Raw genomic sequence first — 20794 nt, 5'->3', positions numbered from 1 at the left:
AATTTCTTGTCAAATGTGACTTAATTCGGTGTCTATTTTTCAAACCTGGAAGTAAGACGCCTGGTTGATGTCTTCCCATGTGGCTGCTGCGCCCCTTTCATGACATCGCAGCACCCACGGAACAGTCATGAACCCGATGTTCAAAACAAGTACAGCGCAGTGGGGCCTTCAGATTTACACATTTTTCGAGATCTGAGTGGACAGTTTTTTGCGATATGTGCGAAATTTTTAGATACGCGTGCACTTCAAACTGCCACCGCTAGACGGCGCCAGCACAGTCCACAACATCACTTATTTTCGTCAAGACAATTTTGCACTTGACTTCCCCTTTACGCTGCTTTTCCAACTGCCAACAGAACAACGAAAGACAATACGTTAGGTACACTGGTGTTTTGTGCGCTCATTTTCCGTGTTTGGAAGTTATGTTGACAGCAAATGTCATTGGAGTGTATTTTTTTTTATGTACGGTATTTGCTGCAGGACTGTTTGTTGAGTGCAATTCTTCATGTTTAAAAATGTGGCTTTGGTCGGAAGATGATTATTTACAGTGTTTGTTAGCGTCTTCGACCATAAGAATTAAAAGTTCTTGGAAGACGTGGGCTTTTGGAACGATTTAGGTACGCGTGCAGCGCGTGATGACGTCTTCGGTTCACAAATGTACCACCAGGGGGCGTTATGATTTAACAAATGCGTTTGTCATTTAAAAAGCTGAAATAATAGAATAGTAAATATTTTTACATGTTTAGGATTTGCATTTATTTCTGATTAAATTAATAAAATGGTTTGTGAATTTACCGTAAATAATCAAATAAAATATTGTTAAAATAAACAAACATACAATTCTAGTTTTTTTTATTCTGGTTATGAAATAATGGGCTAATGTCTTTTAAAATAAAATTTTTCAAAATCAACAATTTTAAGTGCACTTTAAAACGGCTGGTTAATTTATGTTTAATGGAATTAAAAAAAACATTTGGAAACATTTTACAAATGCAATTTTTTGAATAACTAATTGGTTCATTTCTTTTCTGAAGTAATAAATATTCCAAAAATAAACACTTAGACTTTATTAAGTAATTATTTCGTAAATTAATTGTAAAAAAAATAAATAAATAAACAAATCAGCAATTCTGTTGTTTTAAATGATTAATTACGATGATCTTAGCTATGAATAATACAATCAAAAGACAATTCATTGTCCCGACTGAGTGTCCTTTTTTTCAATGGATTTTTTCTTTATCCCGTTGTGGACGTCAGAAGAAATGTGAAAATTGAAACGTCTCACTTGCTGAACGCGCATTTGAAGGCGCGATTGTGTAACAGGTTATTGAAAGCGCGCATGCAAAATGAGATCCAGATGACTTTCAGCGTCCACGCGGATTGCAAAACATCCCTCATCCTCAAATCAGCTTTCCCTTTTGGAATGCCCTTCATCCCGCCAAGTCTGGAACATAAAAAAAAGTTGGAATGTCACTACGTTGTCGGTTTTTTGCAGAGGATGAAAAATGTAGGCCTGTAAACAAAGGCGCTGCTAACATTTGCTGATGTCATTTTTGGGATCAATTGTACTTGTCAAAGTACTCTTAATGCAATGTACTTGTGACTTTTACGTGAGTTAAGGAGAAGGGGTGCTTGTCCTCAGCGTCTGGGTTGTGTTTGATGAGTAAGTGTTGTGATATTTTTGGACTACACGTTTGTCTTCAAATATTTGTTGCTTTTAAAGGGTTCGAAGATGCTAAGAATTGGCCCGTCTATGGCCTTCGGCGTTAGCATTAAGCTAGCACAGGTTATTTGGTTGTTTGATATACACGATTGTACAAATGTAGTTGTGTGGCTTTTATGGCGTGCGTAGCTCAAGTTTGTACTCGCGCGCGCAAAAAAAAAAAAAAACAGCGCATATCTTGAAAAATTCAAGTCACTCGTATCTCAAGGCACCAAATGTTGCTGTTGCTTTGTGTTGCGTCGATAGGTTTTCCAAAGGAGGGAGATCCACCTCGCACTTTTTGGCTTCTTCAGATGCCGCCGTCGGCCTCGACATTTGAGCGACGCCTCCGGAATGTTCCAATAATCCCGCCGACCGTTCCTCCTGGCAAAGGATTTGTGGAAGCGGACGAGGAGGCGGAGCCACAAGGCCAACCGCAACCACTACACGCTTACTCAACAACATCACAGTGTTGTGTTGCAGGTTGTGAAAGCTGAACAGGGAGTGTTGCGCATGACACACCACACATAAGTGCACTTCACAAAAGTGAAGAACACTACACAACAATACACATATACAAAAGTACACTCACTACATGACAGCATATCAGACGCAAAAGTGGACAGTAATAGACACAAATACACTACACGACGCTAAAGAAAAAGTACACAGAAGTATTCTACACAATACTAAAGTACAGTCTGCGACACTCAAGTACACTGAGTGGTTGTTGTCGTCAGGAGTTGGACACGGATGTATCCGGACCCTTCGGGTCGGCTCCTGGTCCGGTCCGGACCGGACCCGCCCCGCCCCGCCCCTCCCGCGAACTCCATCGGGTCTCCTCCTCCTCAAACGGTCAGTGCGTGAGTGACCGACCGGCGCCTCGCTCGACCCCAGCCGCTTCGTCTCGTCTCGGTTCGGCTCGTCTGGTGCGTCCCGCTCGGCTGACGCCGGATTCCGGATTCCCGTGCGCACTTTGCCGGTTCGCGGTCGCAAGATGAGCGCGGCCGTGGCCGACGGCTGCTTCCTGTCCGCCCTGCAGCCCAACTCGCCCCGCACCGCCTACGTGGTTCCCTCGGACGGCCCGAGTTCGGACGCCGGGGCCAAGGCGCGCAGGGTCCAGGAGCAGGTTCGCCTGCGCTTGGCCGAGAAGAAGTCGCCGTCGCCGTCGCTCGGGAGGCTGACCGACGACGACGAGGCCCTGCTCGGACCGGCAGGTGACTCCGTGGAAACACTTTGACCTTGCTTTTCGACATTTTCTATTTTGATTTGGGATTAGGTGCTAATTAGCGCTTCAAAGTTGCTTCCATGGCGGCGAAAGCATTTGTTCAACTGCTTGAGTTAGGTTTGAATGTAATTGAAGCTTTTTTTTTAATAGTCCGCAAACGAGTAACAAAACAAATTGCGCGAATGAAAACGTGCTACTTAACATGTTTGTCAACAATTTATATACATGTTGTGAGAGTGAAGTTTATATTAAATATAAACTTCACTCTCACAACATTGATCATTTGGATTTGATTTTTCAAAAAATACAATGAGGCCTTGATAACCTCGAAGTTCAGCTATGTTTGTTTTATTTATGCTCGCTAATTTTTGCTCCATGCAACATTTGCAAATATTTTGGTTTTGTTGTGATCCAAACAAACCTTACTTACTTCACTCTTTTAATGTAATTAAGCATACCGAGACACTTGGCAAGCCAGTCAAAGACAAATTACAAATTGCCATTATTTGCACGTGTTATGCGTTGAAGTGGGTTTCGTTTTGTTCCGATAGGTGTCGCTTTGACGTTGTTCATTACATTTTTTGCTTTTAAAAAAAACATTGTAAAATAACAAACTTCGAAATCTGTTTCTGAGTTGCTCGTCTAAGCCAAGGGTGTCAAACTCAAATACACGATGGGCCGAAAAGTCAAACTTGAACAAAGCCCCTGGCCAGCATTTAACTTTTTAAAAACAATGTAAATGCTGATTTTTTTTTACTTAAAAACTTTATGCGGTTTTATTAATGCGGCACAATGTTTAGTTTTTTTAAATGACAATGATCCTTTTGAATGTTACGAATGTAAAACGGCGTAGTCGTCATTTGGTATAGCCCGGCGGGCCAAATCTAATGACACTGTGGGCCAAATTTGGCCCGCGGGCCAGAGTTTGACACCGATGGGCTAAGCTCTTCTGTGTTAGCTCTAGTGAAAAACTCACGCAAATACTTGTTTCCATTGCTATTAAAAATAACATTCTTGGGTTCTGTTTGAAAGGGATTAAATAATCAATCAATCAGATCATGGAAGACTTGTTGAGTGAAGCATAAGCGAAACGATGGATGCAGTTGTGCTAAATGTACAAATCCATCTTGTTTTTGCCGTGATGTTTAGTTGTGTTGAAATGCAATCAAACAAAACACGCTAATTAACAAATGATGGCATTTCATGCTTTAGCTGAAAAAATGGAACATTAGCTTTGCACTTTTGCTCGTTCGCTGCACTGATTGTGTGTTGAGATGCTGTCGGGTTGCGTCTGAGAGATTTTTGATTTTTGATTTTTTTTTTGCAGTCGATAAGATGTTCATGTCCAAGGACTGACCTTAAATCAACCGCACTCGCGCGCCGATAACGGCCAAATAGGCGTCGTGGTTCATTGGAATAGTGAGCTTCACGCACGCTCCTAAACATTTCTTCACTTGGAAAATCTTTATATCATATAATTCAATAAATTAATGACATATGTAATTCCACATTTAATTAATAAATGCAAAATTTAATTGATGACACTTTTTAATGGTGCACTGATTTATTCATCTGACTTATTTCATTTCATATTTAATGAATGAATTCATGTCAATATGAAATCAACATTTGATGATGTATTTATTGATTTCATTTGGGCACTTTCAGTCTTCCATATCAATCACCGCACACCCGATGACCCCCAAATGAAGTTTGGATTTTGTGTGAACACGATTGTGGTTTAGAAGTGCTCCGAATTTTCACGATGCCACCACCAGCATGTGCGTTTGGAAAATCAAAAGATGGCCGATGGCGCAGATGCGCTTCCGCTTATACAATACGTAAAGTAGGCGGAAGATTGCTGTCAACGCCAGTACTTGCCAGCGATTCCTGCCCTTCCTTCAACGTTGCTAGCATGTTCTCTCGTTTCTCTTCCGATCATCTTTTGGCAAGTGGCGACTGTAAAAAAAAAAAAAAAAGTTTGGAAAGCCGGCTGCGGCGTGCCACTTTTTATGAACTTGCGCCGTTCCTTTGACAAAAGCGTGTCAAAGCGGAGCGCGCGTGTGGCGAGTGCCTGTCATGGCGGCGCCAACACGACTCCTCCACTTTTTAATGAAGCTCATCACGACGACGTCCGCACATTTGCGGCCCGCGTTCGCCAAAGCATCCCAAAAGGCAACAATCTTTCGATGGCATCAAAAAAAACAACGTTGCCGCAGCCAGTCAAAGAAATCAAGCGACAAATATTGTTTACTTGATTTCAAATCAAATCCTAATCACGTCAACACCCGCAGAGCGGGAAGCCTCCTTCGAAGGTGTCGGATCGCATCTCGTGTTTAAAATGGAAAGTCTGTTTTTTTTTATTTGCGCCATCCTTTGGCGTACCACTAGAGGGAGCCCACGTACTCGTGCTCCACTTTGACGAGGACGTTCGAGCGCTTTATCGCATCTGCATTTGATCAATAAGCCACGACTGCCGATGTGAATGCCTGGCATTTTCTAGGGCTGTACTTTTGACATTTTTTGGAATGGGTTGGCGCTGTTGTACGTTTGTGTTAGCGGACCAAATGTGCACACTTTGTGAGGCGGCGGCATTTCCTCTTTTTGGTGGTGGCTTTTTTGTCTTTCTTTTTTTCAAAGTGTGACCGTCTGTCTTCCGTCACACCTCGCTTGCGTGCGATAAGAGAGCTTCGCACAAAAACAGCAAGCGCTCGCTCGCCGCGTCTGCTCATCGTCACGCGACACTTTCGGTGCTCGTGTTCATCGGCTGTTAAATATTGACGTCAAATCGGACGATGTGATGATCAAACTTGTTGTGATTCGAGACCAAATGAAGTCCAAAATGTTTTTCTGCAGCACTGCGACGCTCCACGCTTCAGCAGCTCCCTCATCTTCCGCGGACGCGAATGTCACGTGACGATCGTTCAGGTTTATCGAAAGCATTCCGACTTTGTGTCTTCTCGCATCCCGCCAGAATATTCACGTTGACTTTTGCAATCGTCGTGACCTTCCTCGGCCGCCGTACGTTTCTTTGAAGGCGGTCGTGGCCGCTTACGGCTCGGTCTATTTGGGCGTCAAATGTCTCACTCGGCGCCCCTCGTCTGAAAGCGAATGTCGAGCTCCATCTCGTTTCACTTGAAATTGTCGGCCGCAAAAAGGCCCGTCCCGGCGAGTGACGTGGGTGTCGGCGAATGAGAGCGCGGGGGTGGCGACGGTCGTCGGCTCGTGCGTTCACCAGTTTCTTCTAAGTTCCTGTCGCCGCTCGGCTTTGGATGTTTGCCGCAGACGTCCGCTCGCGTACGCCCGTCGTGCCTTCTCCTCTCCTTTTCGGCTGCGAAACGAGCCCGAACGTCGGACGTCGTCTGGCATTTTTTGCGACGTGATTTGACAGTGACATAAAATATCGATAGAATTCACTGCCAAGCGGTGAGGCCGACAAATTTTTGTGATTGCGATGATTGATTTCATGATCTCACATGGGCCATTTGTAAGATTTGAGTGTGCGCCTCTTTGAAAAGTTGTTGAACGATTCACCCCAAAAGAATAGCGAGCGAGTCTCGATCCAATCTGCGGAATGACGTGCCAAAGATAGACACGTGGTGCTTTTTTTTCTTTTAAATGAACATCTTGAGCGGTTCGCGCAACTCTCCAGTGTCCGAAATCAAGAAAAGCAGAAGAGGATTTTTCAATCGAGGATATCGGCATCGCGCTCCTTCCACTGGCTCACTTTCCTCCGAGCTAACTTGCAGAGGAGGCGGGCCACTTTGCGCACTCGGCTGAACAGGAAGCGTGTCGGCGTTCCCTTGAGGTCAGAGGTCGGCAGCTCCGTTAACATTCTTTGCCGAAGCCGCGTCCGGCTTCGTGTTTACTTTTGTCGAGCCGCCGGAAAACCTCCCGATGCTCCTTATCTGCTCTCGGGAGAACTTCTCCCTCCGGCGTCCGTGCGGATTTCGGAAGTCCGACGCAGGCACCGGTGGCGGGCGGCGCATTTCGCATCGAGGCCTTCAGTGAAGTCCTACTTGAGTAAATCCCCGGCTGGACAAATAATATACGGAAAGGCACTTACTAAGCGAGTGAAAAGGACCGTCTTGAAAATGGCCTCGCAAGCGTATGGGCAATTAAATCCGCACTTTTCCCTCCTTCGGCCATTGCGGTTGACAAAAGCAAGAATGGATTTTTCATTTCCAAACGGTCGCCAGTGACGACTTTCTGGTGTGGGCGTGTTGGTTCCGCATTGAGTGAGTAACCAATCGCAAGACGCGTCCATCGCCTTCAGCGCAAGGCTCACTGGAACCAACTCGTGATCTGATTGGCTATCGCAACTGTCAATCAAATCTGAAAGCGCATCGACTTTGACAGAAGAGACGCCGGCACGATTGCGTCTGAATAGCGCTCGCTACTGGGATTGTGAAATCTCCCCATCCGGCGAGAGCGAGAAAGAAAGAAAGATGGCTGCCACACGGACAGGAAGCAGTCGGCCGCTATCTTCTGGCGGCGGTCCGTCTCCGGGGAGCGTTTTCCCACACTCGACGGCTGGCTGAATTTCAACCGCAAACGCTTATCTGACCGTGATTGCTGGAGGAAAAAAAAACTTTCATGAGCGGCTACTTTGTGGAAAAAGAACTCATGGTCACAGCTTCATTAGCAGCCCTAGCTAAGCGCTAGGCTAAAATCCCACGACGGCGATCAGACTGACAAAAACCTGAACTCACAAGTGAGCAGCGCTCGCAGCAGACAGCGAGCGAGCCCGTCGATTAGTCTGGGAGGTGACATGCCAGCACGCAACACACAATCTTCTTATTGTCTAATTCTATAGAATATTGTCTAAAACAGTAAAAACCCCCAAAAAACAGCCATCCGCGCATTTGATTCCATGACCGTCACGTGTTGGACTTTGGAGTCAGCCGAGCCTCCGTCAAAATGCCACGGCTCGTCTTTTAACCGCAGCCCGGAAGACGGATCACGTCGCCCCAATAAAGTTTGCTTTTTTGGAGACGCCGAGGACGAAGCGCAGCCTCAAGGGCGGATCGTGCCTTTTCTGTTGCCGCTCCATCTTTGTGTCATTCCCGCTCCCATTGAATGTAAGGCAAGCCCCGCCCCCTCTGTGTCCACATGACGTCCATGAGTCTGTGATGTCTCATTGGGGCGAAAATTTGCCACCCTGTCACATGAAGAAGTGTGGCAACAACACGCAGTGAACTGGCGCTTGGCGTGACGTCACAGATGCTACACTGACTGCGGCGCTCTTGCTCGCTCCTTTTGAAGTGAAGGCGTGCTAAAATGGTTGACAGATCTCTCACATGGATTCCATTGCCTTGTTGTTGAGTCAGTGAGCGCCTGCTTTGTAGCGAGCGCATTCCTGCGTTGACATGTGACCCAGTGAGGCTCCGGCTTGGCATGCGGCCCAAAGACCCTCCCTAACAACCCCCGAATGAGAGCCGCTGATCTTCCTCTCGGTCAAACTCACTTACGAGCTCTCAGACAACCGTCTGCGTTGTGAGGAGCGTGACATTTAGGAGTCCATGGTGAGTGCACGCACAAAAAAAAAAAAAAAAAAAGCCTCAAGACGCCGTGAGTAAAAAGTCGGCCATTTTGCTTTGCTGCGGCCATTTTAGATTCATTTTGGCCCTTCGGAGCTCGGGGATTATTTGGGAATTCGGCCACCGAAGCCGTTTTCACTTGACAACATCAAATTTGGTCACCGCGTGTATCTCGAGGAGACCAAGAAGAAAAGTCTCGTCAGCATTTGCTCAGGTCTTTCATCGCTTTTCCACGTTTCCGACTTTCAATCCCTGATGCTAGTTTCACTTTGCAACGTGAGGACCCACAAAAAAGTCTGAGAAAGGCACTGATCACATTTCCGGAGGTCCTTGAAAGCTCACAATAAATTGGGGAAAATAAGCACCTCAAAGCTTTTCTTTTGCCAAACACACAAAAAAAAGTCCTGAAGTCGTTAAAAGTCACTGAAAGTCCACCATTTTGGATGTTTCCTTCCAAAGTTGCCCATTTGGCTCAAATGTGGTTAATGCAATGTGTGTGTGTGTGTGTGTCCAGCATGCGCGTACACCCTCCCCACCGTGAGAGGCTTCAGCTCCAGATCGATGATCCACACGCCAAGCCGCATCATGGCGGTGAGTACTGTCACATGATGATGATGTCATCACGACATGGTGAGAACGCCCCAAATAGTTGAAGGAGCAGCTCATAAGCTGGACACGAGAAAAGCCAAGAACTTGAGGCTCCGTGAAAACGATCACGGACGCGCTCGACGTTCATGCTTTTATTTCGGGGCGGTTTCCCGGCTGCTGTTTGCTGTTTGTTGAGTCTCGGAACGCGGAAGTGCGCTTTAAGCGAGAACAATGAAATTGGGGGGGGGGACGCAAACAGGATGCGGACGTGTTGCGGAGCAACAATGCTGAGGCCAAAAGTCAGCTTCCTGCTTGCGGACGCCGCTTCCTGTCAAGAAGGAACGCGCTCAAGGTGGAAACGCAAATATTCCAAATGGGGCTTCCGCGCTTTTGTTTTGGCCTCAATTGCCCAACTGAATATAAATCAGCGATGGTCAAAAAAATCACAAGCGTATTTGTGTTCATTTAGCGGCTGGACTCGAATTCTCCAAGTGGTGACGTCGCGCCGTAGATGTGATGTCGAAAGTGCGGCGCATGGAAATGCAATAGAATACAACTCGACTTCTAGAACACATCAAAGAAATTCAAACTCAAATGAAAACACACAAACAATCGATACCAGAAGAAGAGCGTTGAGTCGAAAGCAAAAGAATAAAAATGTGTCTTCAAACGGGTTTTCAAAGTGGACAGGGTGGGGGGCGGGGCTTGCCAAACATTTAATGGGAGCTCATTCCATCGGGAAGGAGCGGCAACAGCAAAGGCACGATCCACCCCGAGGCTCCGCCTAGTCCTCGGCAGCAGCGCTCGGTCCACAGACCTGAGGCGGTAGAGGGGGAGGAGCTCGGAGAGGTCCGCTGGGGCGGGGGCCATTTAAAGCAAGTATCTGAAAGCGAACTTTATTGGGAGCCCGTGACAAAATTGCGGTCATGTGATCCGTCTTCCGAGCCGCGGCGTTTTGGAGCAACCGGAGGCGCTCGAGGGAGGCCCGTCTGACTCCAAAGTCAATTTGCGTGACGGAGGGTCGAAGTCGGCTTTGTCTACTCACATGGCGGCGCAGCCCTCCCTCTCGCGATCCCCCGGCTTGGGCTCGCCTGCCAAATTTCCGACATCGGGTCGAGTTACAACAGGCACCGTGCGGGGTTTTTGCCGGACGCGAAACGATGCCCTCAAATGTTTGCCCGGTCACATCCGCACATGACGCAAATATCTGTGGACTCGTTCACCCCCAGGCGCCCACCACGCCCTCTTATGGCTTCTCATCTCGCTCGGCGGTGGAGACCTCTTCCGAGGTGCGAGCGAGCGTGGCGCAGAGCAGCTTCCAACTCCACAGCAGTCGCAGCCGCCGCACCAAGTCGCTGTGCCAGGCCGATATGAGTGAGCACGGGGCGCCGCCCCCGGAGAACCTGATACCGCCGCCCCCCGCCCTGAGGCGCACCCTCAGCGGCACACTGGCCCCCCAGGTCCCGCGGGGCGGATACTGGCTCGACGCCGAGATGCCCGTCCACTTCACCTACAAAGGCCCCTCGCACCGCACCATCAGCCGCATGGCCAACCGACAGCAGCACGGCGCCACCTACGGCCAGGACGGCTGGGGGGCCGCGGCGGTGAGCCGGGGCGAGGGCTGGGGGGGTCGGCGCGCCCCCCAGTGGCACGTCCACCGGCCCAGCCGCACTTTGGGCTACCAAAGCGCCGCTCAGCACGGCGCCACCACGCAGAGGGCGGCGTCCATTGACCGAGCGCCGTCCCTGCGCAGCGTCAGGAGCGTCGGCAAAGGATTGGACGTCGTGGATGGAGCGTCCGTTCACAGCAATGATCAACCGGGAGGGTGAGGCTTACGGGTTACTTGACGCATTTTGCGTTGAATAAAAAAGGATTTTTTTCCATTGAGCGACTTCTCATCACTTTGCACGCCTTTATTTTGTTATCGTCATCAAGGTTTTTTTTCTCTTGACGTGAATTTGACATTTTTGTCCTAACTTTTTTTTCCTCTGCATGTTATAACTTTTTTTTTTTTCCTCATGATGACGGGCTTGTGGAAACTGTGAAAAGCATTTGTTCCTTGTACCGTACCTGAGATGTCGCCATCATTTCCCCCCAAAAAAGGGCTGAATTGCCTCAATGCTAGTTTTAGTTAGCCTCTCGATGACATTTCACCTTATATGTTAGCATGAAGCTAGTTTAATTTCATCGTGGTATGCTTTGCCTGCGATTGGCCGGCAACCAGTTCAGGATGCGACCCCGCCTACTGCCTGACGACAGCCGGGATGGGCTCCAGCGCCGCCCGCGACCCCCGTTAGATAATTGTTGGATGGTTGGTGGCGTCCTAAATTTATCCCCAAAATCTTTTGTCTTTTTGTCTCTGACCGATTTTTTTTCCTCATGATGATTTTAATATTTCAGCTTGACTCGCCCCCCCATCTTGACACATCTTTCTCCTAATAACTTTCGGACCCAATTGTTCCATCCAATAACTTTTCTGTCATCTGTAGGCTGCAGGGTCTGGACATGCTCACTGCCGTCAGTTATTTGTCAGAGCCAGACACCGCTTTGCAGATTCTGGGCGCCGCCTACATTCAGCACCAGTGTTACCATAGCGACGAGTCCAAAAACCAGGTACTTAGTCAACCGCGTAGTCGTTCTTCTTTTCGTTCCCGCCTCGTTGACCCGAATTGTGTCGTCCCGCCAGGTCCGCGTTCTCCAAGGCATCCCCGCTCTGCTTCGGCTTTTTTCCAGCCGCAACTTGGAGGTGCAGCGCTTTGCGACGGGCGCCACGCGCAACCTCATCTTCGAGAACTCCGACAACAAGGCGGCGCTCATCGATGCCGGCGGGGTGGCGCGCCTCGTCGCCGTCTTGGAAGAACCGGACGAGGAGCTCCGCAAGAACATCACGGGTCAGTCGTCCCGAATTGCTCGGCACCATAAAGCGATGAGACGGAAATGCGGCGCCCGATGCTCACGTGACGCTAAAGCGCGGTCCCGCCGGCAGGCGTCCTGTGGAATCTGTCGTCCAGAGACAACCTGAAGGAGAAGCTGTGCCGAGAAGCTTTGTCCGAGCTCAGCGGCAAAGTTCTGATCCCGCTTTGTGCCGGCATCCCGCTCAGCCCCCCCGAGAGAGACGTCTTCAGCAATGCCACCGGATGCCTCAGGTATGCTCGGAATGCGGCCAAGCGAGCGCAGGCGCGAGCTCGTTCCTCGTTTGGCTCGGCCCCGCGTCCGCCGTCGTCACAGGCGTCCTGGAAATGGGAGTCGCACGCAGAAACAGCATTTGTCCAAAGGTGGGCGTTCGCGGTCCGTTTAGCCGTCACGGACTGAGAGAATTTCTTTCTTTTGAAAACAAGCAAGAACGCGAGTGTTTTTGTTTTTTTTCCTCCATCACCGTCAAATGTTTCCGACGGATGGCCCGATCGCAATGTGCCGCTGGGGGGGGGAGTGACTTCACTTCGCTTCGAGCCGACAAGAGGGGCAACATTAGTGCTCCGTTAAAAAGCGGTCACGTGACCGAGGATGATTGCGTTGGCCGCTAAACGCTCAATCAATCTCGGTTGGCAAACGGTTGCGGATCCACTCACAAGGTATTCGTCGGCGCTTAAGAAAGCCGGCCTCGTTGTATGCCCCCCCCAAAGCGGTCGTAGGAAACCTGCCGTTTGCCCGGCTCACGTTTTTGAAAAGTAAGGACAGAAGTGCTCGAACGGACGGAGGCCGATTCTTTTTCGGGGGACGACGACGTGAGGACAGAGCGGCAAAATCGGCTCAAGTGTCTTTCTGAGCGTTTCTCGATTCGTTTGCACGTCTGAACAACGTCCGTCCGTTTATGGCGTAGAAACTTGAGCTCAGTCAACCAGAGGACGAGAGAGAAGATGAGGGACACGTCCGGTCTGGTGGACGCGCTGGTCTCTTACATCCGGCACGAAGTCGGCGCTGACGACAAGGTAACACAAAGATCCGACGCCCGCTTCTTCATCTTCTTCTTCATCTTCTGATCGTTGTCGTCCCTCTTCAGGGTTTGGAGAACGCGCTTTGCGTGCTGAGGAATCTGTCCTATCAGCTGTACTCGGAGCTGCCGCACTCGCCGCGACTTGGCCTGGAGGGTCCCGGCAGAGGCTCCGCCCCGAGGGACGCCGAGCCTCTGGGCTGCTTCCCCATGTACGGCAAGAAGAAAGCGGAGGTGAGTCCTCGAGGGCCGCGGCATGTTCCAAATTTGTCAAATGTGGCAGCGCGCGTCGATGGCGAGCGTCGCCCCGAACGATACGACGCAATCCGATCCGACTCGATTTCGAGAGCGCGTTTGGCAACGGCTGGAGCGGGTGATTAGAACGCAAATGAAAACGCATTTACAATACCGGAAGAACGGCGACCGGCAGAGCAAAAGCCTAAAAATGTGTCTTTTAAAAGTGGGCTCGCCTCACATTTCATGACACAAAGATGGAGCGGCGACAGGAGCGCTTCGTCCTCGGCACCTCCGGCGGCACGCTGGGGCGCGGCCATTTCGAGATTTGAAGGTGAACCCAAGTATCTCCAGGCCAAGATTGGCGCGACGTGATCCGTCTTCCGAGCTCCGGTTAAAAGGCGAGCCGCGGCATTTTTGGAGCAACCGGAGGCCCGGCTGACTCCAAAGTCAATTTGCGTGACGCTCATCGAGCCGACATGTAACCGAGGCGCGGATGACCGTTTTGAAAGAAAAGGGCTCCACTTTCGTCAGCTTTTGTTTTTCTTCCCATCGACTAAAGTGTGAATGAAAGGTGAAGAATGTCAAAGTGGTTTCCGCGACATCTTCTCTCCTGCCTGATTGCGAGCTTCGGCTTCAGGGAGGCCCACTCGTTGTTATTGACTCCGATCCACCCGGGTGAGAAACGGGCTCCGGTCCGCGGGGACGATCGGGTTCTGCTGGAACTAGTGAGGTCAGCAAAGGTCCGATTACTCTCAACAATAGCAGACCGCGGCCAAAGTTACAAGTTAGTGCCGCACGCGACGTCAACGACGACGTTCTTCTTCTCACCGTCTGTCCCGACATCTTCTATTGAGCGCTCGCCAGGTTTTGTCAAGGTACTCGCAATACTAAATGCCATAGATGGGCTAACGGAAGGAGCAGCGGCGACGCGCTACTTAAAATCGGAACACGAACGGTGTCGTGAGACATGTCGACAGACAATATCATCATCCCGGCAGGCGTCATCTTTGTCCTCCGTGAAAAATATTTCCGCACTTTTCAAAGTCACTTCCTTGTGAAACTCTTCCTGATCTCATCCCGTCCGCCTTTCTGTGTTCTGACTTTCCGTCGTACGCGGCGCCGGAATGAATGAATGGCATCTTCGTTCAATTGAGAAAGATGATTTGAAGTTCACGTCCTCCGTGTGGACACTCAACAGAGCGCTCGCCAGCCGGCGTCACGCCATTCGTCGTTTGTGTTTTTGTGCGCGCAGCATCGGCGGCAGCGGAGCCCGGCCGTGGCGTCGGAGGTGTCGCGAGAAGCGCGCGGCGCCGAGTGGCTGTGGCACCCGCGGGTGGTGGCGCTATACAAGCGGGTCCTCCGGAGCGCCGAGAGCACCTCCGCCGCCAGGGAGGCGGCCGTCGGGGCGCTGCAGAACCTCACCGCCGGAGACGCCAGGGTACGCTCGCTCGCCGCGCTCCAGCACGTCAAGCGAACGCTTTGACGGCAGCCGTGAACGAAGCGTGCGTCGCTCCTCTCAGTGGTCGTCGGTGCTGAGCGAGGTGGTCCTGGAGCAGGAGAGGATGCTGCCCACTTTGCTGGACCTGCTGGACACCGACAGCGAGGCCGAGCTGCGCCCGCTCACCGCTCTGCTGAGGAACCTGGCCAGACATGCGCCCGACAAGGACCTCGTGGGTCAGTCGGCCGCCTCCAAATTGTTTTTCTTCCCGTGAATTCCTCGACGTTTCCGAGGGCTTCGCTACGGCCCCAACTCAGTGGCGTCGCTCGAGTCTTACTTGGTCCCACTTGAATAAACACCCTTCGTATTGTCATCAACATACTTGCGCGCTGCTGAGCGAGTGTCGGACGACCTCGCTTCTCTTCAAAATGGCCTCGCGGGCGCATCCGCAATTAAATTCCCTCCTTCGGCCGTTGTGGTTTCAAAAAGGAAGACGAGATTTGAGATTTTCCAACGGTCGTCAGTGACGACTTTCGGGTGTGCGGATTCTGCGTAGCGCCGCCGCCTCACGGGTGAGCGACCGATCACAAAACGCGTTCATGGCGAGATCTGTCATCGACGCGGGATCTGATCGGCTATCGCAACTGTCTAGCGACTGTAAAAAACCTTGACGCCGTGTCTGAATGGTGCGTGCTCCCGGAGTTATGAAATCTGCTTGGCAACACGAGCTCGCTGAATTCTGATTGGATAAAAGCTCCAAACTAAAACTCAACTCCAGGATATGAGACCGCATCAATGTGAAAAATATGATCATGATTTCTTGATTATGTTAGGCCAGCGGAGAAGGCCTTGACCGCCCACCGCTTCCCCAACTCAATCATTTCTGTGTTTTGGGTTCCCTCTAAATTTGGACAAAATAGTTCCAAACACCCGTTGCACAAATAACACGCAATTTAGTTGTGACTCGGCGCAGCAAAACGCGTGCCAGAAAGTCAACAAGAAGACGGACATTTTGCGTTGAAGTTGGGCAATTGAAATATTTCGCATTTTTCAAACGTGGCTTTCCCGCATGTTCAACAAAGAAATCAGAGTTGACAGAACTAACGGCGTGGCGTTTGTCGACGTAGCCAAGACGGCGGTGAACGTTCTGGTGCGCAAGCTGCCCGGCGACGGCCTTCGGAAGACGCCTTCCAGCGAAGTGGTGGTCAACATCTGCGGCGCCCTCAATCACCTGGTCACCTGCAGCTCCCTGGCAGCCCGCGACATCTCCTACTTCAACGGCCTGCCCAAGCTGGTGGGCATCAAGACGTCCCACGACGGCAGGTAGGCAGCGGAGGAAAGCGCAAACCTCGTCTGTCAACTTTTGTCGACCCCGTCGAGTGAGGAACGGTCGAAATATGTTGCTGACCAAAGAGCATTTTGGGAAAAAAAGATTCTTCGAGACCTTCGACCGTCAAAATCAATGAAATCTGGTCAAAGACGGAACGATCATTGGGAAGATGTAGCATTGAACTTTTTTTTTTTGGGGTGACTCGTCCCTGCATCGCTCTAGAAGAACTCGATTGCCGTCGCAAGTTACTTGATTTCTATTTCGAGCACAATAGCGAGCTCGCGGCGTGTCGTTGTCGGGACTGTCATAGCACCCTCTGGTGGTTGGCCTGTAAATGTCATTTTAATTTGCCACCTTTTTCAGGACAATCACACACCCCTATCCAAGCCAATGACGTTCTATCCGCTTTTCATCCCCAGAAACTTTTGATCGGCAATCAGCCGGCCGGAAAAAAGCAGCTTCCGTCAACGTCATTTGACACCATTTTCAAACCGCCCATCTTTGTCTGCGTTGTGCCGAATGGACAAAACCAATTTTCGTTGACTTCCCGAACACTTTGACGCACACAGACGGAGGTCGTTGGCAGCGCTCGAGGGCTTGCTGTCCTTTCTCCTCAGGTCCAAATTCCAACCTGAGTGTGTACTGTAAAACCGTTTGGAAAAGACAAAAAAAAAAAAAACGGTGTCTTGAGAAGCGCCGCTATTGCGGCCGCGAGAATGTCGATTCGGCAGCGGAACCGACTTGACTGTAATTGTTGCTAATGGATGTTCAGCGCCGGGCTTCTCACTCGAGCCGCTTTGGAATTTCCTCCTCGTTACGCTCACCGCTTCTCACACTTTGTCACTGTGTGTGTGTGTGTGGTAGCTCCGGAGGTCTGAAAGCTTCCAGAGCGGCGTCCACTGTCCTTTGCAACATGTTCCAGTACAGCAAACTGCACAAAGACTTCAAACTGGTGAGACAACACAACATCAGCACACCACTTTGCCGCGATAGTCCTGGGTAGGGTTTGAAAATTGCCATTTCAACGAGTAAAGTAAGGTATCAAGCAAACGGAAGCGCTTCTGAGTAGGCTTTCAAGTCAGGGGTGGAGAATCAAATGATGGGCTGTGAAAGTAGCCCATTAAGCCCGTAAGGTTTCAAGTCAATCGATTGGATTTCAGACCTGAAATTTCCATCCAGGGCCCAAATTGGGAGTTTGGAGTTTTGTAGTCGGGTTTCAAGGCAGCGTTTCAAGTTTCCAATGAGGGTTTCACGTGAGCAAAGTCAGCGTCAAACAGGAAGAGTGGGTGGGGCTACACGGGACAATCAGGAGGGGCGGGGTTGTCTGTCCCGTAATTTAGGAGAAATTCTCCAGAATGAAGCTTTGTGTGAGAACAAGAGCGCCGTGGACATCTGGTTGCCGTGGCAACACACACACACGGGCGTCTCACTGTGTGCTTGTTGGGGAGGCTTTTTTTCTTTTCTTCATTGAAGACCTGATCCAAGAATGCTGACAAAGCCTTTTTTAGCTTCACATCGTTGCGTCCACTCGCCAATGCTCACCCACGCACACACTTGCATGCAGTCGCGCACAGACTGGAGCCCCCAAAAGAGACGTTGCGGTGGCGTCCCAATCGAAGTGAGCTACGGCCCGTTTGAATGCGGCCATTCACGGCAAAAAGAAGAAAAAGCAACTCGGCAGCAAGCGAGAGCGCTCGGCCTTCTTTTCTTCGCGCACTCGACAAGATGAACGCCGTAACGCGACTGCAAGCCGAAGCGAGCAAAAAGCCAAGCGAAAGTCGACGGGCCGAAGCTTTTCCCAACCTGGATTGAGTCGACATCACCATGGGTGTGCGTGCGTGGGCCTGTGAGAGCGGATATGAGCGTATGCCGAGGTTATTATCGTAAACGAAATAACGAAAACTAAAATTCAAACGAAACTGTTTGGGGGCGAAACCATGACTCACTAAAAGAACGCTAATCGTCGAGATGCCAAATGGATTTACGACGGCAGTCGGGCCAGCCGTCCGTCGCTCTTATTTTGAATCTTGTGCATCACGGTCGCGTGACGTCGTGCGCCGCAGCGAGCGCTTGCTGTTGGCTACCTTCCAAATAAAAGCTCACATACTCGTGCATGCGCGTCAGCGGTTTGGATTGAAAATAATCTTATTGGACTTTTCTGCGGACAGGCAACCACGAGTTCACCCAGGGGGAAGGCAAACGGTCTCAGAAATGTTCTGAATTGAGATAGAAAGAAGTGTGCATTCATGGCTGACATTGGAATTGATTTGAATAAAAACGGACTTTTGTTTTCTCGCAAGCAGACAAAAAAGTACTTTGAATAAAATATGCCTTATTGTATGGGATATGGTCATTTCTTTCCCAAAAAATGAAAATGTGCCTAACCGCGTGGTCACTTCTCCCCGCAACCAGACCGGTGCCGAGGCACACTACGCCACCAGAGTACATTGATTCAAATCGGAAAAGAAATCGGAAATTTGGACCTTTACGCCTGGGAAAAAGGAATCATTACAAATTGATGGTCATTTAGTTTAAAAAAAAAAAAAGTGTAGCACGGCGCTTTTTCTTTGGGTGAAGAAATGAGCGTGTAAGGTCGATTGGAGGCTCGAAATTGCCCTGCGATTGGCTGGCAACCCGTTCAGGGTGTGACCCCGCCTACTGCCCAAAGATAGTTCGGATAGGCTCCAGCACCCCCGCGACCCTCGTAAGGAGACGAAAATGGCCGTTAATGAATGAATTTATTTTTAATTGAGCTTGTTTGAATTACGTTTCATTTTAGTTGACTTTTTACAAGTTTTAGTATATATATTTTTTTTCAAATGTATGGCGTCGTTAACAAAGTAACAAAGTATTGCGTAATAAAGTAAAGTACATTTCCCAAAGGACTGTTTGACCTTCCTTCTTCTGGGAACAAGTGTCAATAGCCGACTAAATACACTTGAAAATCAATCCCGTAAGCTCATGTCTGTCATTAATTGACAAAAATGAAAACAAAGGACATTTTCACCAGAATTAGCGTTTGTTTTATAAACCAAAGATGTCGTTTCTGTTAGTTTTCTTTCCCTTTTGTGAAAGCCTTTTCATGTTTTATGTTATTTTGTAAAGGAAAACGTGTGCTTGAAATATTTCAATAGTTTCCGTTCACAATGCTAACCTGTGCGTGCGCGTACGTCCAGATGTTGTTCACGTGTGTGTGTGTGCTTGTTTCATGGCGAGCCAGTCAGCTGCTCTCCTATTGGCCAAGCCGAGGTTCTGTTTTGATCCGGTGTGTGTTCCAGGAAAAAGAGCTTTTGTTGGGTCTGCCGCTTTTCTCAAAGCCCCCATCAGGAAATTCAATTCCTCCGCAAACCTCACCTTTCACACACTTATTTTGAGCAATGTTGTTCATTTGGGAACATCAACGTTGGGGATCCTTCATTTGTCTGTCGACAGCAAACCAGGAAGCTCACATGAACGAACGCACGCTAAAACCGAGGCCAGTTTTCAAAAGAGTTTTGCTTTTTCAAGACAGACAGCGATTGAAATGAAGTTTGGCTCGTTAAGGTTTTAAACAAAGTTTAGGTCTCAAAGAAGGCTTATGTCTTCAAAACTCTGTTACGGTCTGCAACAGGGGCTCGGGTTTCAAATTTGGGATTCAAGCTTCGGTTAAGCTTTAAACAAAAATGTTTTTCTGAATTGTGCTTCAAATGAGGCTTTCAAATAAAGGTTTAGGCTTGGAACAAAGGCAAGGTAGGGTGTCAAATCAAGGTGCGTTTGCAGTTGCCGTTAGTCTTTCCAATAACGGCACATTTTGGCCGCACTCAATTCCACCATTCGAAATCTTTTCTTTTTGTGTGTGTCTTTCAGAAAGGATTTGCACGTCGAGATTTTTCCGACGCCAGCATCTGAAAGCTAAAAGACAGACTTGCCTCCGCAGGAAGTCGCCTAACCAGCTAACCGTCCTAACGTGGCCGAAACAGGAAGAGGAAGTGACCTCCTGGGGTTCCGTCAAACTGCTTCCTGGTTTCCATGACAACACTCACTAAACACTAATACGTTTTTACTTCAACTTTCTTAACTAAAATCACAAGTAGTGTGCAGACCGCCACATTGCCATGTTGCGCTTTTTTTTTTTTTTTTCAGAACCGTGGCCCGTCCTCGAGAAGGTTGCCATTTCAACTAATGCAAGCAAATTCATGAAACGATTGCTGCATTTGGTGATTTTTGGGGGGAATTTCGTTTGCCACGATTGCCGTCGTCCTCACTAGCAAACATTCAACTCGGTTACACAATTGATGCTGTTTTTGGACTTTTGGCCCCTCTCGAGAAATGTTGTTGGACGACGTGCTAGTCCGCCGTTGTTATGGCCGTCCTCAGATGCAAACGTGAAATTCCGCAACACATTTAGTCCATTTGGAAATTGTGGCCATATTTACCGTCGCAAATGTTGCAACACCACCAGCTCGTCGTCCACTTTTCGTGTGGTCCTTGCGAGCCAAAATAACGTGCATATGATTTTATAAGAAGGCGTCAGGAGGATGATGGTTTCCGGCCCCCTCGAAGCATCTTAATGAACGTCAACGTGGCGTTGCTCAGTGATGGCCGCTCAATCAACGTGTTGAGGGAAGTTGTTTTGCGAAAGATCAATTGGAACGTCCTGTGTCATGTTTTCTTTCGCGCAAGCGACTCAAGTCAATGCGACGCTCATCAATGAGCATTTCTCCGAAAACACGTGACGGAAGATGAAACTGCAACACTTTGATACGTTTTGTGATTTCACACCCATTAAGGCACTGGAGTCAGGCCAGCCTCCACTCGCAA

The 20794-nt window shown here is 49.3% G+C and overlaps 1 protein-coding gene across 2 annotated transcripts; it reads left to right on the top strand.

Moving 5' to 3' along the window:
• Nucleotides 1-2610: 2610 nt before the first annotated feature.
• On the top strand, nt 2611-20027 carry LOC148337697 (plakophilin-3-like). Of its 2 annotated transcripts, none has more exons than XM_088295586.1 (13): nt 2611-2919; nt 8985-9061; nt 10288-10883; nt 11548-11671; nt 11745-11949; nt 12045-12204; nt 12879-12987; nt 13059-13223; nt 14479-14664; nt 14747-14900; nt 15792-15987; nt 16859-16946; nt 19841-20027. In XM_088295586.1, exons 1-13 carry the CDS (start codon nt 2700-2702, stop codon nt 19880-19882), a joined length of 2322 nt encoding a protein of 773 aa, XP_088151712.1. In that variant the 5' UTR covers nt 2611-2699; the 3' UTR covers nt 19883-20027. The 2 variants fall into 2 exon arrangements, with proteins under 2 accessions (XP_088151712.1, XP_088151713.1); XM_088295587.1 differs by lacking the exon at nt 2611-2919 and adding an exon at nt 7923-8455.
• Nucleotides 20028-20794: the final 767 nt, after the last annotated feature.

Source organism: Idiotropiscis lumnitzeri, chromosome 5 (genome assembly GCF_059441095.1).
Source record: "Idiotropiscis lumnitzeri isolate Australia: NSW breed Sydney's pygmy pipehorse chromosome 5, RoL_Ilum_1.0, whole genome shotgun sequence".
NCBI lineage: Eukaryota > Metazoa > Chordata > Actinopteri > Syngnathiformes > Syngnathidae > Idiotropiscis > Idiotropiscis lumnitzeri.
This window is presented reverse-complemented; position numbering and strand designations above follow the sequence as displayed.